General features: G+C 49.0%; 1 protein-coding gene across 2 annotated transcripts in view; it reads right to left on the bottom strand.

The window, feature by feature from the left end:
- Nucleotides 1-6602: 6602 nt before the first annotated feature.
- The window catches only part of PBX1 (PBX homeobox 1), a 133877-nt gene continuing 119842 nt past the window's right edge, over nucleotides 6603-20637 (bottom strand). Inside the window, exons 7-9 of one of the 2 annotated variants that reach the window (XM_066555214.1) lie at nucleotides 19705-19817; nucleotides 18091-18180; nucleotides 6603-11054 (exon numbers count right to left, since the gene is read on the bottom strand). In XM_066555214.1, coding sequence (XP_066411311.1) covers nucleotides 10962-11054; nucleotides 18091-18180; nucleotides 19705-19817 — 296 coding nt within the window. In that variant the 3' untranslated portion in view covers nucleotides 6603-10961. The remainder of the gene's footprint in view (nucleotides 11055-18090; nucleotides 18181-19704; nucleotides 19818-20637) is intronic. The other variant, XM_066555215.1, reaches the window with a different exon arrangement.

Raw genomic sequence — 20637 nt, 5'->3', positions numbered from 1 at the left:
GAGTTGTAACATTAAGTTCTGTGTCTGCTGCCTGGGATGTGAGCTGCTGGCATCTTCCCATTGTCATAACCATGGAATGAGGCTGATGCTGGAAAATCAAACAGCTCAAGGCACGTTCCCAGCAGCCCTGTCCCATTCGTGGTTTGTGAATGGCCCCTGGCTGGGGTCACTGTGACATTTGTGTCCCCCCAGGGTGGCACTGGGACTGGCACCCAGCACTGCTGGCACTGGCCATGCTCAGCACCCAGAGCTGCTCCTGCTCCTCCGGTGTTTCCCCTCCTGCATTTCCCAGCACAGAACTCATCCCTTGGCCTCAGCAGCAGAGAGCTCACAGACCCAAATCTGCCCACATCCATACAGATGTGCATGACTCCGCCACAGAGAGGGCTCTGTTTGTGCCTCCTGTTGGATGCAGGGTCACAGCTGTGCAGCTGCCAGCCCTCCAGCCCCTCTGGCAGCAGGGTTGGTTTATCAGAGCCCACTCCTGGCCATGGGCAGCTGGGAGCTCTCCGTGCCCACAGCCACAACCTCACAAACCTCTCAGTCCCAGGTTCTTTAATTGCCATCAAATAACCACAGCTGGGACAGCAGCTTCACCTCCAGCAGGGCTCATCCCTGCGGGGCCAGGTCCCAAACCCAGCCCCGGAGGGACGGGAGAGGAGGGGACTCACCGGGAGAGGGAGGGGACACTGGGGACACTGGGTACGGGAGGGGGGAGCCCAGTCAGAGAGGGAGACCTTGATAAAAAGGGGGGTTTAACAGAAAAGGGGGGTCTCAATGGGAAAGAGAGTCTAAATTATTTTAAAAATGATTCTAAATCATTTCTAGGGGGGCAGGATATTTTGTTTCCATTCCATTCCATTCCATTCCATTCCATTCCATTCCATTCCATTATTCTATTCTATTCTATTCTATTCCATTCTTCTATTCTATTATTCTATTATTCTATTCTATTCTATTCTATTCCATTTCCATTCCATTCCAATTTTATTATTTTGGTTAGGGTTCATTTTTTTTTTCATTTAAATTTATCTTACATTCATTTTATTTTACCTGGATTTTTTAAATCTTACAATAGCTTTTTATTATTTTCTTTCACTGCATTGTAATTTTTAAAAATTTTCTAAAGAATCATTTTCCCCACAAAACACTGGGAAGAAAACAAAGCAGGGTGGGGGGGGAAATTAAATAAAAAACAACACAACAAAAATCAGGGAAAACTTCTTTCTTTTCTTTTATAATGATCTTTCTTGAGACTTCATAGTAAGAGAGGGAAATCTTGATAGAAGGAGGGGTTGAATAGGAAAGGGAGGTTCCAATAGGAAAGAGATTCTAAATGATTCTAAAAATCATTTAGAAATGATTCTAAATTATTCTAAAGAATTATTTTCTTCTTTAGAATAATTTCTGCTTTTAAGAAGAAGAAATTCTTCTTAAAGAAGAATAAATTCTTCTTTAGAATAATTAACTTCTTTCTTTCTTTTCTTTTAAAATGGTCTTTCTTGAGACTTGATAGGTGAGGGGGGATCTCAGTAAGAGAGGGAGATCTTGATAGAAGGGGGGTCTCAATAGGAAAGGGGGACGTCTCAGTGGGAAAGGGGGATTTCAATAGAAAAGAGGGGTTCCAATAGGAAAGGAGAGTTCCAATAGGAAAGAGATTCTAAATGATTCTAAAGAATAATTTAGAAATTATTCTAAATGCTTCTAAAGAATCATTTTCCCCGCAAAACTCTGGGAAGAAAACAAAGGGGGAAAAAAACCCCAATCAAACACAACACAACAAAAATCAGGGAAAACTTCTTTATTTTCTTTTAAAATGATCTTTCTTGAGACTTGATAGGGGATGGGGATCTCAGTAAGAGAGGGAGATCTTGATAGAAGGGGGGTCTCAATAGGAAAGGGGGGTTTCAATAGGAAAGAGGGGTTCCAATAGGAAAGGAGGGTTTCAATAGGAAAGAGATTCAAAATTATTCTAAAAAATCATCTCCCCATGGCCCCGGGGGCCTGCAGGGGTGGGGACCCTCCATAAGGTGTCACTTACAGGCAGGAAAAGCCCTGGGATCTGCTGGAGCAGATGCTTCTGCACCATAAGAAAAGGTTAAATATTTTAATAAGCATTAGCCACATGTTGAAGGTAAAACGAGCTGCTCGCTTTCATTCTTCCCCCCCAACCCGTGCTTTTTTTTTTTTTTTTTTTTTTTGTATGCAAATGAACTGGAAGCTTATTAACGAGATGAGAGGCTGGAGCCTAATTAGCAGCAGGCCAAGGGAGCTGTGCTGGAGCTGAGTCAGCGAGCGCAGGCAGCGCCGCTGCCAAAGTGCCCCCAAAACCACGGGAATCGGGCAAAACCCTCCTGATTTTGTGATTTTGGAACGGCTGGGGCAGATCAGCTTCAATTTAGGGTCCTGTCTGGACACAGCCCACGGGGGTCACCCCAAAGCCACCGTCCTGGGTTTATTTTTTTGCCGTGTTTCCAGGCATATATTGAATTTTTGGGCAGTGGCACCAAGCCGGCGTGGAGCAGCTCTGATGTATCTGTGGCAGGGGCTGAGCTGCTTTAGCTCCTCTGGAATTTGTTTTTAGGGATTATTTCCTTCTGATTATATCTCTTTCCTTTGCATTCTAAAGAATCGTTTTCCCCACAAAACGCCGTGAAGAAAACAAAGGGGGAGGGGAAAAAAACCCCAAGCAAACCAAAACCGACACAACAAAAATCAGGGAAAACTTCTTTCTTTTCTTTTAAAATGATCTTTCTTTTCTCCCATCCTTTTTCCTGCCCCCTTTTCTGTGCTCGGGAGGTTCCCGGGGGCAGAGCGCAGACCCAGCCAGGGGCACAGGATAAACCCCTCTCGTAATTTGCACCTTCGGAAGGCGCCGGCAGCCGTGCGGCCCCAGCGCTCATTTGCATTTTTAATTACCTGGGCTCTCCCTGCGCCCCTCGGCTGCCCTGCCTGGGGTCAGCGATGGCCGCAGGCCACGGCATGAACGGAGAGGTTTGGTGGCCCAGAGGATGGGCGAGCTGGTAAGGCAGCGATGACATTCCATTCGAAATGGCTTTTTTCCTCTTTTTCTTTTTTTTTCTTGTTTTTTCTTCCTTTTTTTGGATATATTTTTCTTCTGCTTCAGCTCGGTCCAGCCCTGCCTTGGTGGCATCCATCTGCCCCCCTTCCTCTGGGTTTCATCCTCGCCCTTCTCCTCCTCATCCCCCGCACCACTGGGCTCCCTCATCCCACACAACCCCCGGCACTGCCAGCACACACAGAGATGCCACAATTCCCCCGTAAAGCGATTAAAACTCTACCTCATTAGCAATAATTAAAAGGTGCAGCACACATTCTCAACAGCTCACGCCCGGAGGCATAGGATATTTTGTTTCTATTCTATTCTATTCTATTCTATTCTATTCTATTCTATTCTATTCTATTCTATTCTATTCTATTCTATTCTATTCTATCCCATTCCATTCCAATTTTATTAGTTTGGTTTGGGTTTATTTTGTTTCATTTAAATTTATCTTGCATTCATTTTATTTTACCTGTATTTTTTTATCTTATAATATCTTTCTATTCTTTTCTTCTACTGCATTGTAGTTTTATTTTATGTTTTATTTTATATTTTATTTTATATTTATTTTATATTTTATTTTTTATTTATTTATTTTTTTACTTTATATTTATTTTATTTTATATTTATTTTATATTTTTTTATATTTTATTTTTTATATTTTATTTTTTATATTTTATTTTTTATATTTTATTTTTTATTTTTATTTTATTTCTTTTTTAAAATTTTTTATTTTATTTTTCATTTTATTTTATTACATTTTTAAAACAGAATTTTCTTTTTTAGGCCCTCCACCCCATCCCCAGGGTGCTGGCACAGGAGGGACATGGGGACAGCCACCCACACCCTGAGCAGGGTAGGGCGGGCTGCCTGCATCCAAGGCACAATAAAATATTTTACTACAAAGCAGAATTACTCCAAAGACTGATGGGCTGACTTGTGAGACCCACTCACATTTATGGAGGTCATAAGTTATAGACTCCTGGTGAACTGGAGGAAAACATAACCCTGGCTTTTTATAGGGGAAACTTCTGCCGTATATTAAATTTTCCTGCCAGTAGACGGGGCTTTACTGCCAACTGTAACTTTAACACCTCCCAGCCCCTCGCTTAGGAGGGGAGGATTATTAATAATGTGGGTGTGGGTCGCCAGCCCGGGCTGTCTGCTCACCAAAAAGCCTTTGGAAGCTTCTGCGGTGGGAATTATGCAGGGCTCAGTGCATGCCCTGCCTTTTTTCCCTGGGATTTTTGGTCTAAAACATTGCAATGTGAAATGGAAAAGTGCAGGAGCTGCACCTCGGGGTTTGCTGAACTTGGTTGCCCGAAACCAGGGAAACAGAGGGGAAAACGAAAATTTAAAAAAATCCTACAGATAAGTGAGTGGCTGGGGGAGAAGGGAAAAAAAATGTGGATGCAGAGAGGGGGATGGAGATGGTGAGGAAGAGGCAAATAATCCAGTTTGGATATGACAAGGAAGAGGCAAATAATGCAGTTTGGATATGGCAAGGAAGAGGGAAATAATGCAGTTTGGATATGGCAAGGAAGAGGGAAATAATCCAGTTTGGATATGGCAAGGAAGAGGGAAATAATGCAGTTTGGATATGGCAAGGAAGAGGGAAATAATCCAGTTTGGATATGGCAAGGAAGAGGCAAATAATTCAGTTTGGCATTTGTGGGTTTCCCTTTCATCCACAGGCAGCCAGCGAGGGGGAACAGAGGGAGGAAGGCAGGGAGGATGCTGCACCCAGCCTGGCTCTGGGAGGCTCCAAGTGCCCTTTTCCCACCTCAAACCTGCCCGATTTTGGCAGAGAGCGGCCAAGACCCGAGCTGGGAGCAGAGCCAGGTTTTTTGGTTTTTTTTTTTTTTTTTTTTTTTGGTTTGTTTTTGTATTTCTATTTGTTTTGTTTTAGTTTTGTTTTAGATTTGTTTTTTTTTTTCTTTGGCATGGGCAAACCCTCGTGTCCAGGAGATGTCACCTCCGTATGCCCAGGGAAACTGAGGCACGGGGACAGGCGCCAGGGATGCAGTGCCTCAGGCAGGACCCCAAATCACATCCCTCTGGCTCACACCATCCCAGCACCAGGATATTTATTGCCTTTGTTCACCCCCACCTTTGTACCCCAAACCCTTCCTGTGCCTCCTGGGGAAACCCCCAGGGCATCTCGTTTTCTTCTTTTTCCTCCCCAATAAACACACCAGCTTTGGTTTCAGCGTTTTGGGGTTTTTTTGATTTTTTTTTTTTTTTGCAACAAAAGAAACTATTTATTTGGAATATGCATTACCAGTACAAATCAGGAACCTGTAAAACCTACACCTTGTCAGTATGACCAAAACCCACCCAAGGACGTGTGGCAGAACCTCTCCCCAGCCCCAAAATCCTCCCCCAGCATCACCGGGGCCATCCCACAACCGGGGCCCGGGGAGACTTAACATTTCCCTGCTTGGAGCTGGTCTGAGCCTTGATGAGAAGGGAACAGCTGGGAGCAGGCTGATATTTAAACTGGAATTAGGAGGGAGATAATTCCTGGGGCGGGCGGCTCGGGGGGCTCTGCCGCTCAGCGATACAGTTAATTTGCAGCCCGAGCTGGAGGCTGGCCCGAGCTGATATTGCCGTGTTATTTAGAAGAGAAAGGTCAGGCTGGAGATTGAATAATCATTGACAAGAAATCCATGGGGGAGCAGCGTGGGGAGGCAGCTCCAGCATCCCCGGCTGCTCTCCTGGGGATTCATCCCGAGGGGATGCTGCCCACGGGGTGCCAGGGCCACAGAGCCACAGCCACCCCCCAGTGCATCCACAGTCTGGTTTTCATCCTATGCACAAGCTCTTTTCGAAATTATAAATGATTTTAAAATTTAAAATGATTTCTTTTTCTTCCCAGAAACGTTTTCCAATTTTTTTTTCCCCTTTTTAAAAATAACCCTCCCACCTCAGGAAAACAGGAGAGGCTATCAAGCCTTCCCCTGCTCCCCAGACCTTGGTGTGATAAAGAAAATCCCATTTCTAGCTATTTTTGGAAAGCAGTGCACAAGTCCAAAAAAGCATTAAAGGGATTTTTTTTTTGTGGGTGTTTTTTTTTTGGTGGTTTTTTTGCTTGTTTGTTTCTGGTTTTGTTTGGATGTGGCTTTTTGTTGTTTGGTAGGGGTTTGTTATTTTTTTTTGAAGGGGGGGGCTTGTTTTGTTGGGGTTTTTTTGGTTTTGTTTTGGGTTTTGTTTGGGGTTTTTTGTTTTGTTTTGTTTATTTGGGTTGTGGTTTTGTTTTTTTCTTGGGCATGGGCAAACCCTCTTGTCCAGGAGATGTCGCCTCCGTATGCCCAGGGAAACTGAGGCACGGGGGCAGGCGCCAGGGATGCAGTGCCTCAGGCAGGACCCCAAATCACATCCCTCTGGCTCACACCATCCCAGCACCAGGATATTTATTGCCTTGGTTCACCCCCACCTCTGCACCCCAAACCCTTCCTGTGCCTCCTGGGGAAACCCCCAGGGTATCTCGTTTTCTTCTTTTTCCTCCCCAATAAACACACCAGCTTTGGTTTCAGGGTTTTGGTTTTTTTTGATTTTTTTTTTTTTTTTGCAACAAAAGAAACTATTTATTTGGAATATGCATTACCAGTACAAATCAGGAAACTGTAAAACCTACACCTTGTTAGTATCGTCATAGAACATAAAAGTTTCAATTGGGATCAGAAAGACAGAGGCCTTTTTTTTTTTCTTTACAGAAGCAGAAAAGTTTCAAAACCAGGTTGGAACAGAGAGTCTTTTTTTTTTCCTTTTTTCTGTAAGGGTTTTTCTTTTTTTTTCTTTTCTTTTTTTTTTTTAATATTTGGAATCCATTAGGAAGAGAGAAAAAACCAAAAAGATGGGGAGAAAAAAAAAATAGAAAAGAAAAAGCAACTCCAAAGTGGATCACCTTTACAAGGGACAGAAAGGGCTTTGCAAGAACAAAAAAAGCAAACTGACAAAACCAACCCCCCAGGCAATGTCTGATTTACATCCTCTTAATAATAATAAAATAATAATAATAATAAAGGTGTACGAAAACAAAAGGACTCCAGGAAACCTTGGGATTAAAAGGAACACCCCAAACCCTAAACTGGTCAGTGATGTGAAAAGCTCAGGGGTTTTTTGGGAGGAGCAGGAAAATGTTTCAGGAGAAAACTGAAGTGATGCCAACTAGCACCTCCCTCAGGGCTTCTCCTTGAACCCCACTGCATCCACTGGGATTTGGGCCTGGATTTGGGACATTCTGGCCACGTCCCAGCCCTTGTCCCAGCTCAGGGCTCAGGGCCAGGCTCTGAGGTCTCATCTCCAGCAAGGTGAGGTTGGAACATTCCTTACCCCAAACCCCTCGCTCTTGGGACACTGGGATTCAGGGAGGAGAACCAACCATCCCCACGTTTTGGGAAGGATTCCTGCCCTTTCATCATCACTCCCAGGCAGCTCAGCAACACCCCCAGAATGGAGGGTGGAACCTGTGGAACCCACAGCGGGGCTCAGGGCTTGACTCCCCACCACCTTCTCCCCAAAAGCCCTGGGAATTCCATCTCTTTCCAGAGGTGAAATCCCACAGCTCAGCCCCAGAGCAGCCACACCAGGATCCTCTGGAGCTGGGATCTGAAAGGAGCAGGGAGAAACTCCTTCCCCCAAAAACACCACCAGCACTTTTCACATCACTCTGGTCACAGCTCAAAAGCGCAGGGGAGGTGGCAAGGCCATCGTCTCGGACAGGTCAAAATAAACTCAGCATCATCATCATCATCATCATCATCATCATCATCATCATCATCATCATCATCAAAGCCCCCTCCCCCCATCCCAAACAAGGCAAAAATATAAAAAAAAAAACCAACAAAAAGGTTCATTTCTGGGTCTCAACGTTAAGAAACATAAAGTGTTAGACTGTACCTATTAATGCTCACTATTCCAACCATTTTTTTTCTTTTTAAAGTTTTACAAAATGAATTACCGTCACTTTTTAAACATTGTGTAAGAAGAAATGAGTGTGCACAACTCTACACTTTTCTAGCATTCTTGAACTAATTCACAAATGCGAGAAAATGGAAAAAAAAACCAAACCATGGGAAAAAACAAACAAACAAAAAAAAGGAGGATGAATGTAGGTAGTTTGATGTTATAAACTATACAGGAATGAAGCGCTTGTTGCCACAGAAAGAACAGGGATGGGACCTTCCCCCTGCTCAATTTTGCGTGCTAAGAGGGTCATTTTTTATTCTTTTATTATAAACACTATTAAATTCCGACTGCGTTTTTGGTTTTTTTTTTTCTCCTTTATCTGAATATACAAGAACATTCATTATCAAATGTTCGTTATCATCAATACTACAAAGAACGAGACACAAATCGCAAGAAACAATGGAAAATGTTAATAAAGCTGAAAGAATCGTCGAGTTTTTTTTTTGTGATTTTTTTCATTTTTATTTTTTTTGAGTTTCTGCAGGTTTTTTTTTTTTTGTTTGTGTTTTTTTTGTGTTTTTTTTTGTTTTGTTTTGTTTTTTTTTTTTGGTATCGAAGTCAGGTTTTTCTGGGCAGAAAAGAGAAATAATAATAAAAAAAAAAGAAGAAGAAGAAAAAAACTCCACAACACTCAGGGCTGGAGGAGGAGAGGAGGAGAATGGGGAGGAGAAACAAAACCCAAAAATTAAAAAAAATAAAAAAGCAAAGGAAAAGGCAAGCCAACACAACCTGGAGGGACCAAGTGGGGAACCCAGGAGGGGATTTGCAAAGTACCGTGGAGGAGCGAGGGGCAGCCTGGGCAGGGGAGCACAGGGCAGGGGGGCAGCCCCAGCGTGGGCTGGCTCCAGCAGGCCATGTTTGGCTCATTCCCAGCTGGATTCCAAAGGGATGGTGGCATTCCTGCCGGCAGGGCACTGCTGTGGCTCAGCAGGAGAGGCCTGAGCCAGTCCTGTGTCCCTGGAACGCTGTGCCAGGACAGGTTCATGTAAAATAAGCTGGAAGTGGACAAAAGGCAGATGGGAAGACGAGGAGGGAAGTGGGAAGGTGCAGAGCTGGGGAAGGTGGGCAGCACCTCCCGACTGTCCTTGCAGGAAAACAACCTTCTCCATGCTCCTAGCACACAGCTGGGAGGCAGCCCCAGGCTCCTCATGTCACATCCTGCTCTGCCCACTCTGCCATGGATGCAAAAGGAGCAGGAAGTGTCACTGCTGGACACATGACACCCGTGCTGCAAGGTGACAGCGTGCTGGAGCTGCAGCCACACCACCAAGGACCATTATTTTTTCCAGCAGAAGGGTGGAAGTATTTTTGGCAGAGCTCTAATTTTAAACGGTTTCTGTTTAACGCTGCTCCGTGCTGGCAGTTCCCACCTTGAGACCAGCACAAGCAGGGCGGGCATGGACATTCAACAGCGTGAGGTACTGATCCCAGGGGATCCTGGCATCCACCATGAGGTGCCAGACATCCTGCACCCTCACCAGTCCCACCACACCCAGGGTCTTGGTGCAGGCTGGCTCATCAGCCTCCTCGTGCCCACGGGAAGAACCGATGGCCACAAGTCCCACCCTGGCACGAAGCTCAGCCCGCTGCCCAGGGAAGCTGGTGCTGCCTCTTCCTGCTTTTCCATGGAAGCCGCATCCTCCCAGCACCAGCCTGAAGAGGCAGGATGAAGCCTTGCTTGCCAGCCACCACTGCTTGTCCCAACAGTGGGGCAGAAAAGCTGGGCAGAAAGTCCCGTGAGTCCTTCCATGGCCACTGCCCAGGTAACTCCTGGGGTCAAACCAGCAGCTCCAGCACCCAGACATCCCCCAGAGGGGCAGCCTCCTGTCCTACACAGCAAACCTGTGGTGTGAAGAGCTACCAAAAGCACCCAAGACACTCACCCCAGCACTTCCAGCCCCTGGCATTCTGCTGCCCATCCCTCACGGCTGGCTTTGGGAATGCAGGGGGTGGCACAAACCTCTGTGGGTGCTGCCTGAACTGGGGACACAGCTCCTCCTGGAAACAGGAGCCAACACCCCGTGGCACTGCCCTCCACCACCAGCCTCTCTAGGTGCTGTGAGAGAACTGCTGGTGTCCCACCAGCCATCCATGCCTGATCCCACACAGCTCCGTGGAGGTGTTACCAGCGATGGCTGCTCCTCACCTGCCTCTGCCTCCCTTCCTTCCCTCCTCTTCTTCCCTCCAGCAACAGGCAGGCAGGACAGCAGGGCTCCACAGCTCATCCAGATCACAGCAGCCAGTGGGAGGGATGCTTGGCTGAGAAGGGCTGGCACTGGGAACTTCCCCAGGGCTGGCAATGGGAACGGTACCTTTAGGAAGCGAGGGGGAGCACGCTGGCTCCTTCTACGTGCACGGGGCTGTGCCACCTGCCCTGTGCCTGCAGCAGCTGAGGGACAGCTCACAGGGCAGGGCTGAGTGAGGGAAGCTGCAGAGATGAGGAGGAGGGAGCAGATTCCCTATGGTGGCAATTCCCTACGGAGAGGTAGCGTGAAAGGAAGGGGGCAGGGGCTGCCTGCTAGCGAGGGAGCAGACGTGACTGAGGTACATTTGTAGCTCCTCAGAAAGACACCAGCATGAGGCTGTACACTGCTCTGGCCTTGGTTTGAGTGGTGGTGGTGGATTTTTGCTTTTCCTCCTTAAAATCCTTCTACCTTGGGTGGGAAGCAGGGAGGGGAAGGGAGCGGTGTTGTGGCGGTGGCGGGGAGGGGGAGAGCGGCTTCTACCCAGAAAAGAAAGGGAAGAGAGTATAAAGAAGTGTCCAGATTGGCTGAAAAAAGCATCCCGACGAAGAGAAGAGAAGGAGTCTTCTTGTGTGTGCTGATTGGGTTCACCTCCAGTCTGACTGCTGCGGTGTTAGGAGAGGCCCCCTCCTCTCCCGCCCCCGCCGGGGCCGGCTCAGCCAGGGATGCAATTTGCTGGGAGATCAGTTGGAGGTATCAGAGTGAACGCTGCCAGGGCCTTCTGTGGGGGAGGTCACCGACGATGGGGTAGTAGCGTCTTGCCAACCTCCATTAGCCTGAAGGGAGGGACACACACACACACACAGAGACACCAGTCACCCCACGGCATGGCACAAGCAGCCCTACCCAAGGCACCCATCCACCTCAGATCCACCCCCTTCTCCCTCAGCTGGGATTGGTGTAGGAGGCAAAGATGTCCCCTCTGATTCCCTCATCCCGCCCCAGACCACAGGGCTCCATCACAGAGCAGAAACATTTCTGTTGAAAACAGATTTTGATAAAGTGCAAGTGCTCGTGGAAAGTCCATCCCTTACAAAAAAAACAGTGTATTTCTCCAGAACCCTGAGCTCAGGTTGTCTGGGGTTTTTTAACCTCCAATTATAACTCTTCCTCATATGGAAGAAAGAAAATAGCAAGCAGAATGAGCAGCCTGAATGTTATCTGAACCCAAGTGCTGTGAATATGCAGAACAATCAGCGGGTCCCATGGAACTGCTGAGCTGAGCTGTGCCCCCCAAAAAAGCTCCGCACCCCCGCCTCATCCAGGGAAACACAGCCACAGCTCGACAGAGGTGCCAACACTATATCCCATCTGAGGGTTCATGCAGCAAACCATGGCACACAACTCAGTTCTCCTCCTAAGAACAGATGCAGAGCCAAATTCTCCAGGCGCTCCAGAGCTGAGCTCCGGAGGGCCCCGGCTGCCGCGGGCAGGAGCCGGCAGCGCACAGAAGCTGCTCCTCTGCTGCTGCCATCCCCTCTGGAGAGGAGCAGATGTCGCACCCAACCTCCTCTGCTTGCTCTGACATTGATACAGTGCTTGGCAAATTAATCCTTCCCAAGCACTGCCCCAGCTCCAGTTGGCAGCAGTGGCTGTCCTGCTTTAGACACGCCCGGGCTGCTTTGCCCACTGTGGCTGCCTGGCCTGTCCCACTGCCTGCTGCACGCTCCAGTGCTGGCCCTGCCAGCTGGGACCCTGCACACCCCACAGGGCTCAGGGGAGGAAATCTCCCCACCCTGATGCTACCTTAGGTTTTAAGTGTTTCTGTTCTGCTGTGGTGTGCAGCTTTTAGCTTTATATTCGGTGTTACTGGGATCTTTTCAAAGGGTGGTGAAGACAAAAAAATCCTATTCTAGCTGGAGACTCAAGGACAATCTTCAAAATAAACAACGTGAGAAAAGGAGAGTGGGCAAGCAAGCAAGGAGGAGGAAAGTTCATAATTTGAAGATATTAATTAGCCAGTTAATTCCTAGATGCAAATGGACTAAAACTTATAAAAATGTGAGATCTTGTCACCAAGTCTTCTTTTGCTTCCATCTTGGAGCCATCCAGGTACTGCCAGGGTATGGCTTTTGAAGACACTTCAATAAATATCCACTGTATTCCTCCTAACTCTGTCTAGCCTCTGTTCCAGCTCCTTAAGGCATCACTGAGGTGCTGCTGCCCAGCCCTTGCCTGCCTGAGAGGATGCTGTGATGGGAGCAAAGAGCTGGCAGGCAGGAGAACTCAAGTTTGAGGAGTCACACCACCTCCCAGCAGGGCATGCACAAAGCAAACAAGACAAGAGGTGTGTGCACACCCCTTGCTGTGTCCTTGTGCTTTTCCATACCTGCATGGCAGCAAAGGGGCTCAGGAAATCAACAGCAAGGAATCATGACCTCAGCTTGCTCACAGGTTAGCAAACCCACTCTGCACCACCTCGGGTGCAAGGTGACACCAGACGATGCCCGAGCATCACCAGCCCCGTGTACCCCATGCCCACTGCCCCCACCAGCTCCCACCCAGAGCCAGGCCCTGACCCACCATCCCTGCTCTCCCCAGGAGGCAATACCCACCCTTACACATCTTGGACTGCTGCAAGAGGCAGCAATTACTGTAGATTATCAGCCTGACAATGACAGGCCGCGTAAAGAGAGACACAGAGCCAACTCCGCCGCCCCGAGACTGGCATATTCAAGTACACTTAGGACATTAATAGCAATTTACGTGCCATCAGTGAGAGAGAACCACAATAGCTGTGCTGGCAGCCTCTTATTACCAAGCCTGTTATTTGTTGGAGTTACAAGCTATAATCACAACAGAAACTTTCAAAACCCTTATCTTGCGTGACGCACCAAATCTATTTCAGAGCCGTAATTGCTATGTCACCGGAGAGTTTGCTGCTTAATGCACTCAGATGCCATTTAGTGTTTGCAGGGTCGTTACAGGAGCAGGAGGGGGGAGAGGAGAGCAGTGGGGGCCTGTGGAGGAGCAGGGCTCTGGCCCTATTGTGCTCAACTATTTTTAGCCTTTTTCTTTTTTGCCTGCCAGCCACAGAAGCAATCGAGCGGTGGCTTCACGTTCAGCACCCAAAATCCTTGGAAGGCACTGCAGATTGGGAATGAGACTTCCTGTGTTTCAGGAGTTTGTGTGGCTGAACACAACCTTGGTTGCATTCAACTGGGAAGTCAAGGGGACACTGGGGAGAAGCCAGTGTGGCCTGGGAAGGCCGTAAGTTGTGGGTCAAGTGACAGAAAGGAGGACCCAAGGTTGGTTCTGACCCAAGGTTGGCTGCGACATCTTGATACCATCCTTTGGTATGGAAAAGTCCTCCATGAGGAGGCTGGATCCTTCCCCAGGCAGAGGGCGTGCAGGAACCATCCCCGCTCATCCTGGAGTTCACTCCATCGCTGCATGGACCAAGCCACATGTGGGATCCATCCAGTCCCACCCAGATGGCTCCATGTCTTCCAAGCAAGGAATGCCCTGGGGTTTGACTGTAGTAAATCAGTTGGGATCTCCCTCAAAGACAAGGGAGTCTTCTGAGGAGGCTGCTCCTCATTGCAGAGCCCCTGCACATGGCTGTGACTTCTTCAGGAGGGGCAGATGCCAAAGACAGAGCAGTGGTCTCCAGGACATCTTTTCAGATGTCACCTTCTGGTGCCAGAGCACAGGCAAAGCCTTGGTGACTGTCCAAATATGGAGCCCCAGTGAAAGACTGCTGAAGTAACTGGTTTTGATGCCCAATTCCACAGGTCTCAGCATTTTTGTCACCTCCAGCAAGTCTGGCTGGCTCCCTGCCCAGGCCTCCTACGTGGGGCTGGGAGATGACTTTCTGCCAATTTTTATCGACTCCTGCTTAGCAAGGAGGCTGTCTCAGCACCCCACCTCCTGTGACCAAATCCTAGTCCCCCCAGCAATGGCACAGGGTGTCAGAACAGCCTCCAAACACCCCAGTTACCAGCCAGTCTGACAGAGCAGCCTCAATGCCTTTTCAGACCTCTGAGCTCCTAAGAGCTTTATCAGGACCTCCTCACAATATGCACTGAAGGTCTTCTCACACACCAGAGAATCCAGCCTGGTCAGGACATCCCTTCCCCAGGGTCATGGCCAGGCATCCATGGCCATCAGAACACACCAAGGCATCCCTTATGGATGGAGCCTGTCACTGAAGCCCTGCCAGACCAAATTCCATAATTCCATTCCTGGTGTGGTCAGGACCATAAACCAAAACTTGACCACGATGGTGAACTGCAGCTGGCTGAGGAACAGAGCAACAACTTTTTTCCCAAGGCTCAGCTTTTTAGAGCAAAAGATCTCAGGTTAAATAAGGAGCTCTCAGCTTCTTCTTTTACCAATCCTTGCTGACAAAAGTGGATCCAAACTCCCTGTCACACCCTGCCACTGGTCACCACCATCCAGGTCACACACACGCTGCTCTGTGAGCAGGCACAGGTCTGCACAGCAGCAGTTTTAAATCAAAACCTTCACTCTCTGATGAACTTTAGAAACAGCTCGTCATTTTACACGTTTAAATCATCCGTAAACTAAATTAAGTCCAAAATCAAATTTCTGAAAGGCTTTAAGATGACTATAGTTCACTCCTTCAGTAGCATATGGGGGAAGTAGAACACTTGGTGGATTTACAGCCATGGGCCAGCAGCAGGAAAGGTGATGTTTTGGGGTAGGACACTCCAGAGGACTGTGGCCATAAACATCCAACTTCTACTGGAACCCAACAGCACCTGAGCTTTCCTAAATGCTTTGAAATCCCTGCTCTTGGGGGACCTCCTGGATACACATGGACCCCCATGAACAAACACTGTCCAGACAGCCCAGACATTTAACAACTCTCACCTCACGGTGCAAAACCCTCAAAACAGCCTCAAAGTTTGCCAAAAGGGGTGGCTCAAACCCCCAAACCTCCCAAAAGGATTTAACATTTGACAAATCTCACCTCACGGTGCAAAACCCTCAAAACAGCCTCAAAGTTTGCCAAAAGGGGTGGCTCAAACCCCCAAACCTCCCAAAAGGATTTAACATTTGACAAATCTCACCTCACGGTGCAAAACCCTACAGCCTCTAAGCTTGCCAAAAGGGGTGGCTCTCACTCCAAACCTCTTGAAAGGAGGGGAGGTCCCTCCTTCTTCTCAGCATGACCCAAGGCTGGGTATCCACAGGACAGCTCCTCCACTGTCAGAGTGTCCCCATCCCTTGCTGGGAGCGGTGCTGTCCCCACCTGTGCAGAAGGCTCAGTTCTCCCTCTGCCTCTGCCGTGGGTCACAGCACTGGTGATGGCTGGGACATTGCCCATTATCCTGCTAACGATGCAGAACCAGCTCCAGCCCTTCCCGCCCTCGGAGCAGCCTGTCAGCCACAGCAGCACAGCCTCCCAGGGAACTGGGCTGTGGGTAGATCCCTCTCCTCAGCTGTCACGACTTACACGCATTTAAAAATTCATCCTCCATCAAGGAAGGCAAACCCCGAGCGCTGTCTCTCCTGCCAAGGTTTCCAGCAGTGGAGCTGGGCAACCTGCCGCTGACTGCCCGGTGCTGAGGGGCTCCAGGGATGGCTTAACCTCAGCCCCGTGCAGACATCATTGTGACAGGGCTCCTGACTGGGTTTCGGCTCATCTCCTGCCAGCAGCTCACGGGGACGCTCGGGTGATGTGGGGACGGCAGCTTTGTGTGTCACAGTCAGCTCTGCCCCGCCATGGAAGGGTTCAGGGAAAGGCAGGGAAGCCCTGCCTGCCTGATGGACACAGTCACCCTGCCTGCATTGAAGAGATCCCCAGCACCAATGCTTCCAAAAGGGCAGCCACACCTCAGGGTGCACAAACTGGGACCTCAATGGGTGGGAAGACTTAAAGAGACATCCCATCCCTGGGTGGGATACAGGGCAAACAAACAGACAATCCAGAAGGTGCTTCCTAAACTGTCTGCTCAGCTCTGGACTCCCTGCCTCATTCCCCATGCCTACCACAGCTTTATGGGGAATTGAGGAGTCACCCACAGGGTGCAGTGTCCCTTTGCCAACCTGCCCCTCTCTTGACAACATCCAGTATGGGTCAGTTTGGGCTCCTGCCCTCCCTGAAAACCAGCCTGAGAAGACAAGGGATGCCAAACGTGCCAGGTCCCTGTTTGGGATGCACAGAGGGAACTGCCAAGCCCCTGCCACTCTCAGTTCACCAGTCCTCATAGGAACACTGATTATCCCAAAAAGAACCACAGCCAGAAACACCAGCCCAGCTCTCCTTGTCCTATTCAGCTTTTGAGTTTTTGCTCTCTCTTCCTTCTCCTCTCCCCAATTACCCCCTCCCTGCCTCAAAATCCTCAGCAGCAACTCTCCCCCCCAAATTTTGGCTTAACCCAGCCCACTGTTATTTTCCAAGCCAACTGCAACTGTAATCAGCTCAGCCTCTTTCCTTGGGGGTATTTTAATTTATACAAAAGTATCATCTCTTATCATGATCAGCCTGCGATTCATTTACTCTCCAAGTATTAAAAAGCCAGAAAGGGAATAAATTCAGCACACGGAGAAATTAATGCGGAACGATAGGCTCTTTCATGTGGCATTTCCAAGTGCCGTTTTTGCAAGGGGCTTATGTAATGAGACATAATTATCTGCACATGTTCAATTACATTACTTCACAAATCCTCCCTGCCTCTGCCTCCTGATGTCAAGCCGCCCACTAAGCCCTGGTGCCTGCAGGAGAGGGGAGCAGAGCCCCCCGTCCCAGGGCACCCCTCTCTGCATGCGGGTGGTGGCCGTCCTGCAAGATGGTCACACACCAGGTGACAAATGGCCCAGTGGACTGGAGAGTGATGGGACCGGCTGGTGATGGCACCGTGCTGGGGTCACCACCATCCCACCCAGAGGATCACCACCATCCCACCCAGAGGATCACCACCATCCCACCCAGAGGATAATCGCCTCTCTGACCAGTTCAAGGCTATCTCAACCATCGGCGTCCCCATGTCCAGGGCCAGCTGCCTCCTCCTCTGTGCCACCCCGGACACTGCTGCCACCACCCACTCAGCGCTCACAGCCTCCTTTTCCAGGCTGCCCTCCTCTCCCAGCTTGCTGTCACTGCCGCTGAGAGGGTGGACGATTGATCTGAGAAATGAAGTTGGATTGCTGTCCCGAATCTACACTGGGTTCTCCTTGTGTGTGTCTGATCGATTTCCCCCTGTGCGACACAGCTTGTCGCTACGAATTTTCATGCTAGTCAGAACCCGCCAGCGCACCCAAGAACAAGGAGAAGATGCTCCAGAGACCGCCCTCCCCCTCGCATCCTCCCCCAGCCCGCTTGGGCGAGGTTTCCTTGGGTTGATGCTGGTTGGCTTTGTGGGCTTTTTTCCTCCTTTTATTCGCAACCGCCATCGCCGCTGTGCCCGCATCGCCGCCGCGCTCTCGGACCCTGGCCGGGGATGGGTTATTTTTAACCATCCAGGGTGGTGCCACCAGCATGGAGCCACCTCGTTTGCGGTGACATTGCCCACCATGGCTACGGGAGGTGTCACCTGTTTAGCAGCTCCGTGCGTGGCCGCAGGTGGCGGGGGGACACTGATGGGCTGTGACAGTGTGAGACGCCAGCTGCCTGCACGCTGCCTGCCCCGCCACCGCCACTTTTTTTGTGGGCAAAGCTGCGCCGCTGGCGTGACCGATACTGAAGCAATAAACTAGGTGACCGTAAAAGCAAAGACAAGTCCTACTAAGTGGCATTCCGAGCCCTATGGCTTTGAAATAATTGGTAGTGAGAGAACAAAAATGATAAAAAAAACCAAAAAACAACCCAAAAGACCAGAACCCGAGCCTGTTTTTTTTTCTTACACTGATGCCCTGCGGACTATACATCTGACTTGCCGCGAGTCCGTCACTGTATCCTCCTGTCTGGCTGATAACATGGCGAAGGGTATCCACCTAAACAGACCAACAACAACAAAGACACAAATTAGAGGGAAGGAAAGGTTAGTGGCCAAAGCTGCTTCCATTCATCTTTGGCAAGATAAAAGCAAACAAACACGGATAACAATGATCATGGTCACCATCGTAATAAAAATAAAGGTGTACGTTCGAAGAGGGATCAAAGAGAGCCGCAGCTGGTCTTGTGGAGAGAAATGAGCCAGAGGACCTCTCCTGCCTCCCTCACCATCCCCTGCCCGCCCCAGCAGCCCTGTCACACTCTCCTTGGTCCCATGTCCTTTGGCAAAGAGAGTGGGGAGGGAGAACAGCATGACAAGTGCGGGGTGGCATCTCCTGGAGCACACTGTTGCAGCCATCTCCAGCATCGTGCTCAAAGACCCACCTTCCTACCCGACCCCCTTCCACCCCTGACCCCAAGCACTGCTCACGGCAGCAGAAGGAGATCTTTGGAGTTGGCTGAGCGCCTCCACTGTGGAGGGCCCAGAAAGGAAATATACCTACCATGGCAAAGGCACCAGCAGCTCTCCTCTGGGTGCCCCGTTCCTCTCCCTCACACCCCAGCCCAGCCCCAGCAGTGGCACATGTGGTGAGCACGTCTCACCGCCTGTGGATGATGTGTGCTCCTCATCCAGCCCCAGGGGGGAGCAGCCTCAGCTTTAGAGAGTTCTCCTTGCCCAATGCAGAAGTGTCAGAGTGGCTGTCATCTCTCAGCACAGAACAGAGCCTTAGATGCCAGAGAGGGACTCGTGGCATATCTGGACATCAGATGGGAGGTGGGAGATCTGAGTGAGATCCTGGCTATTTAAAATTCTTTCTTTTTGCCCCAAGCATGGGTTGATGTTTCAGTATTGCTGCTCAAAGCTCCCTTGCTCTCTCCTCCTGGCATGTACAGGGGTGGTGTGAGTGCCTGTTCTTTGGGGAGGTGGGGAGATGGTCAAGGGTGGCTTTTAATTATAAAAAAATAAATTAAAAAAAATTATCTACATATTTGAACATTTATTGCCTTTCAGCAGACACCTAGTTTGGCATCAAAGGAGTAAGTGGAAGTCTTGGAAAACGAGACACCAGTCCAAACATCTGGCCCATTCCCTTGGAAGAATAAAGCAAGCAGAACCTAAACCTGAGCTGCTTTTTTTGAGTTTGTGCCTGTTCTTCTACACCTTCTCTCCTCCTAGTACAACTATCAAGCCAGAGCCAAATGCATTCACAAAGTGTGGGCAAGTCTCCTCAAGACCATGGTTGTTGGTTTGGTTTGGTGTTTGGTTTTGGTTTCTTTTGGATTGTTTTTTGGTTTGGTTTTTTCTTTTTTCTTTTTTTAGTGGTTGTTCCTATTGCCTTTTTTTTTTTTTGGTTGGTTGGTTGGTTTTTTGGTTTGGTTTGCCTTTTTTTTTAAAGTGTTGGTTGGTTGATTTGTGCTGGTTGAGATTTGCTCTTTTCAGACGGGAGGGAGAAGTGCCAATACAATCAAAGGCTCCTCCAACACTAATGCATTCACTGGCAGTACATCGGATGGGTCCCTACCTGTGACTGCACGTTGGCTCCAACCTGGGCCCCTTGGTAAGAATCCCCATTGAGAGACTGCACGCTCATGAACAAGTCTCCAGAGTTTGACATGTTAAAAGAACTGGAAGAACCTGGAAAGGAAAGAGTGAGGCACCTGAATCACAGAAAGGAAAAAGATCCACCCCATGACTCTCAGCCAAGAGGAAGGAACAACATGCAAAGCAACCACAAAAACAAAAACACACAGTCAGGTTAGTAGTATGAAGAACAGAGCAAGCAAAAAAAAAAAAAAGGATGCACTCTTGAGGTTATTCAAAGCCACATGTTGTTACAGCTCAATGCCAAGAACATTCTTCAACAGCTCCTCAGCTGGAGGAAGAATTCTTCATGCTTTTGACTGAGACAAACAAAATACAGCCTGGAGGACTCGGACAGCATCAGAATCCTTCAGACAGCTCTGAAGGATCCCAGTTGTTGGAGGTGTCCACCCAGCAGACTGTACTAGAGACCAGAACTACCCAGACAAGCCCTGCTATCAAGAGCAGAAGCCTTTGCAGCAGGTGAACCAAGCCCATGCTGAGAAGCTCAGACAGGGTGGGTAATTCTAGCCCGAACTGCTCCCTGCAGGGTGAGACATCCAGAGCCCATCCAGCCCCACAGCTGGAGCTTTGGCTGAGCCACGTGGGGCTCTATGAGGGAGTTCTGCATGGGGTTTGCCTTCAGGACATCAGGAACCCATCAATGCTGGGAACTGCCGAGCACCAGGAGAAAAGGCTCATAAAATATGAAGGCATCTCGGTTAAACTCCCAGTGCCCATCACGCTGGCAAAAGTCTTTCATTGTGAGAGAAGACAAGGGTGTCACAGCCCTCCTGGGCCAGCTGCCCCAGAAGAACAAGCTCTGGAAGCAAATTCCCCACTGCATGCACCAGTCGCCGGTGTTACACTAAAA

Source organism: Molothrus aeneus, chromosome 9 (assembly GCF_037042795.1).
Source record: "Molothrus aeneus isolate 106 chromosome 9, BPBGC_Maene_1.0, whole genome shotgun sequence".
Lineage (NCBI taxonomy): Eukaryota > Metazoa > Chordata > Aves > Passeriformes > Icteridae > Molothrus > Molothrus aeneus.
This window is presented reverse-complemented; position numbering and strand designations above follow the sequence as displayed.